Source organism: Numida meleagris, unplaced genomic scaffold (genome assembly GCF_002078875.1).
Source record: "Numida meleagris isolate 19003 breed g44 Domestic line unplaced genomic scaffold, NumMel1.0 unplaced_Scaffold244, whole genome shotgun sequence".
Taxonomy (NCBI): Eukaryota; Metazoa; Chordata; class Aves; order Galliformes; family Numididae; genus Numida; species Numida meleagris.
Window position 1 is genome coordinate 404,279 of NW_018364243.1, and position 2,991 is coordinate 407,269.

The window sequence follows — 2,991 nt, forward strand, 5'->3', positions numbered from 1 at the left end:
TCCCCCGACGGCGGTGGCGGAGGTGGAGGCGGCGGCGGGGACGGCGGGGACGGCGACATTGCGGTATGACATGACGGCGCCGCTCGGCCTCCCCCCGCGCTGGCCCGACGGCTTGGCCTGTCGCTGCGAGGAACCCCCCCGGGAAAAAAACCGCATGGAAAGCTTAGGGCACTGCCGGGAGGTGCTCCCCCCGCCACCGGGGCTCGCCGTACCCACCGGAGCTCCGCCGGCACCGCAGGGAGCAGCGTACGCCGAGCTGGCCGCCACCGAACCCCCCCGGCAGTGCCCGTCGGGGGCGGCTTCCAGCGCTGCGCTGGGCTATGGGTACCCCTTCGGCGGGGGCTACTACGGCTGTCGCCTGTCCCACTCGCACGGGGTCAACCTGCAGCAGAAGCCCTGCGCGTATCACCCCGGCGAGAAGTACCCCGAGGCCGGGGGGCCGCTGCCCGGCGAGGAGCTGCCGTCGAGGCCGAAAGAATTCGCTTTTTATCCCGGTTTCGCCAGCTCCTATCAAGCGGTTCCCGGTTATTTGGACGTGTCGGTGGTCCCGGGGTTGGGGGCTCACCCCGAGCCTCGGCACGACGCTTTGCTTCCCATGGAAGGTTACCAGCACTGGGCTCTTTCGAATGGTTGGGACGGGCAAGTGTACTGCTCCAAAGAGCAATCGCAGTCGGCGCACCTTTGGAAATCGCCTTTCCCAGGTGAGTTACCCGGGAGCTGCGCGTGTCCCCGCGCGCGGATGAGTGTGCACGGACCTACAGAGATACATGTACGCCTCGATATATAATTAAAGGGAAAGAAATGGCTCTGGAATGCCTCCCGTGCAAGGCAATGTGTACGAACATGCAGGGAAAAAAAGGTGAAGCAATCATTTCTGAATCAAAATACACGCCGTGAGCTTGCTTGGAAAGTAACTTTGCCGCTCAGCGCTTCCCTTTCTTCTTCTCTCCTCCCTCTCGTTGCCTCATCGCAGCGCGGCCCCGGCTGCTCTCCTCTTCATCTTCTTTAATTGCAGAAAGCTTAAAAAGGCCAATAATAATAATAATAATAATTCCTACCGAAGCGTCTCAACCGAGTGAGGAGCTTCGGAGCCGGGACAGTAAATCGTATCTCAATTGCGCCCAATTATAGGAATAGGTGTCAAGTGACAAATGAAGGTGTTCCGAGGAGATGGGGGGCCGGGGGTGGGGGGCTCTCCTATCCTGGCAGCAAAGCCCCCCCTCCCCTCAGAGGGGAATATTCAGCAAAGCAGTGTCCGACGGGGAGGAAGGTGATGGGGTGCGCTTCCTCCCGGCTCTTCCTGCACTCATCCTCCCCCCCCCCCCCCCCCCTGTCCCACTATGGGGAGAGGATGGGCACAGGAGGGGAAAGAACCGCAGTAAGGTGGGGGGGGGGGATTCCTTCAGCTCTGTGTGTCTCTGATGGAGAGCAAGGAAGGGTCTTGTCGGGGGTCGGCGGGGGGAACGGGGGCGACACGGCTTTATCTATTTTGTCTCTTCAGGACAAAGAGGGACCCGAGGAATGAGCTTTTCCTGGGAGATGTTTGGTGGGGAAAGGGAATGTGGCGATGTCTGGCACGGGAGAAATGCCCTGTTGGGAGCTGGTTGCTGTGCGTGTGGTTCTGTTGGTTTGATTGTTTGTTTGTTCTCGGGGGGGGTCCATTAAAGCTGGGTTTGGTGAGGCTGCCGTCCCCTCTGCTTTCCCTCCTCACCTCCCGCATCCCTACAGACCCCCCCAATCCCGCCCCACAAAGGAGATTTCTGCCCCCTCCAAGGCACCCCCAGCACCCCAGACCTCCAGCCCCGTAGCCCGTGCCCCCCAAGTGCTGAGAGGGTCCCGAATTAAGTCGGTGTCAGCCACCAGCAGCGCTTCGTGTCCCCGCTTCATGCAGCCGGGTGACATCTTTGTGGGGGGGACCTCCTCCCCCAGGTCACCCTGTCGGGGCGGTGGGAAGGGGCTGGGGCTGCCCTGAACCTGGGGGGAGCTTTGAGGGCCGCTTTGCACCTCGGTGACATCAGGACAAGGGGGAAGATGCCGCCCGCATCCTTGCTGGATCCATTCCCGACAGCCTCTTTGCAAAGCACAGAGCATCTTCCCCCCCACTCCTCCAGGGTAAAATCTCCCGGGGGGGGGCACTTGTAGGCGGGGGGGGTGGATATTCTGGCTGGTTTTGCCCCTCCATGGGGTTCTCCCGGGCAGCCCCACTCCAGCTTTGGGTTCGGCACTGCAGGAATGCCCGTATCCCTGCGCCGTGTTCATGGGTGCGCATCTGCGGGGCTCACCCCAAAACGTGGGGGGAGAAAAGAAAGGGAATTGGGGGGAGTGGGGGGGGGTGAATAGAAGAGAAAGGAAAGAGGGGAGAAGCCCGAGACGCTGTCTGCAGCATCAGTGCTTGGAAAGTCCCTTTGGTTGTGCGCTGGGGGTTGACGCGCTGCTCTGTGCCGACCAGCGTCGCCAAGAAAAACAGCCTTTCCCCACGTGCGTTATTAATCTTCTATCGTTATTATTGCTGTTATTATTATTATTGCAGCGCTACCGCGGCCCTCTCCGGATGCATTCTCCGCTTGTCTCGTCGCTTTTCGTCTGCTCCCCGTCCCCTCGCTCTCATTTCCCCCCGCTCTCCATCCTCCTTTCCCCCTTTTATCTCTCCCCGAAGTGCAGAAATCCCCATCCCACGCACCGGGACGAAGTTCCCCCCCCCCGTTCTCTTTTTTTTTTAATCCTTTTTTTTTTTCCTTTTTCTTTCTTTCTTTTTCCTTTTTCCTTTTTTATTTTTTTTGCAGACGTGGTCCCCCTGCAACCCGAAGTCAGCAGCTATCGGCGGGGGAGGAAGAAGAGGGTCCCCTACACCAAAATCCAGCTGAAGGAGCTGGAGAAGGAGTACGCCGCCAGCAAATTCATCACCAAAGAGAAGCGGAGGAGGATTTCGGCCACCACCAACCTGTCCGAGCGCCAAGTGACGATCTGGTTCCAGAACCGGAGGGTCAAAGA

At 59.7% G+C, this 2,991-nt stretch overlaps 1 protein-coding gene across 1 annotated transcript in view; it reads left to right on the forward strand.

The window, feature by feature from the left end:
* The first annotated feature begins 41 nt into the window (after window positions 1–41).
* The window catches only part of HOXC13 (homeobox C13), a 5,263-nt gene continuing 2,313 nt past the window's right edge, over window positions 42–2,991 (forward strand). Inside the window, exons 1-2 of the mRNA XM_021382434.1 lie at window positions 42–701; window positions 2,784–2,991. Of these exons, the coding sequence (XP_021238109.1) occupies window positions 71–701; window positions 2,784–2,991 (839 nt within the window). The 5' untranslated portion in view covers window positions 42–70. The remainder of the gene's footprint in view (window positions 702–2,783) is intronic.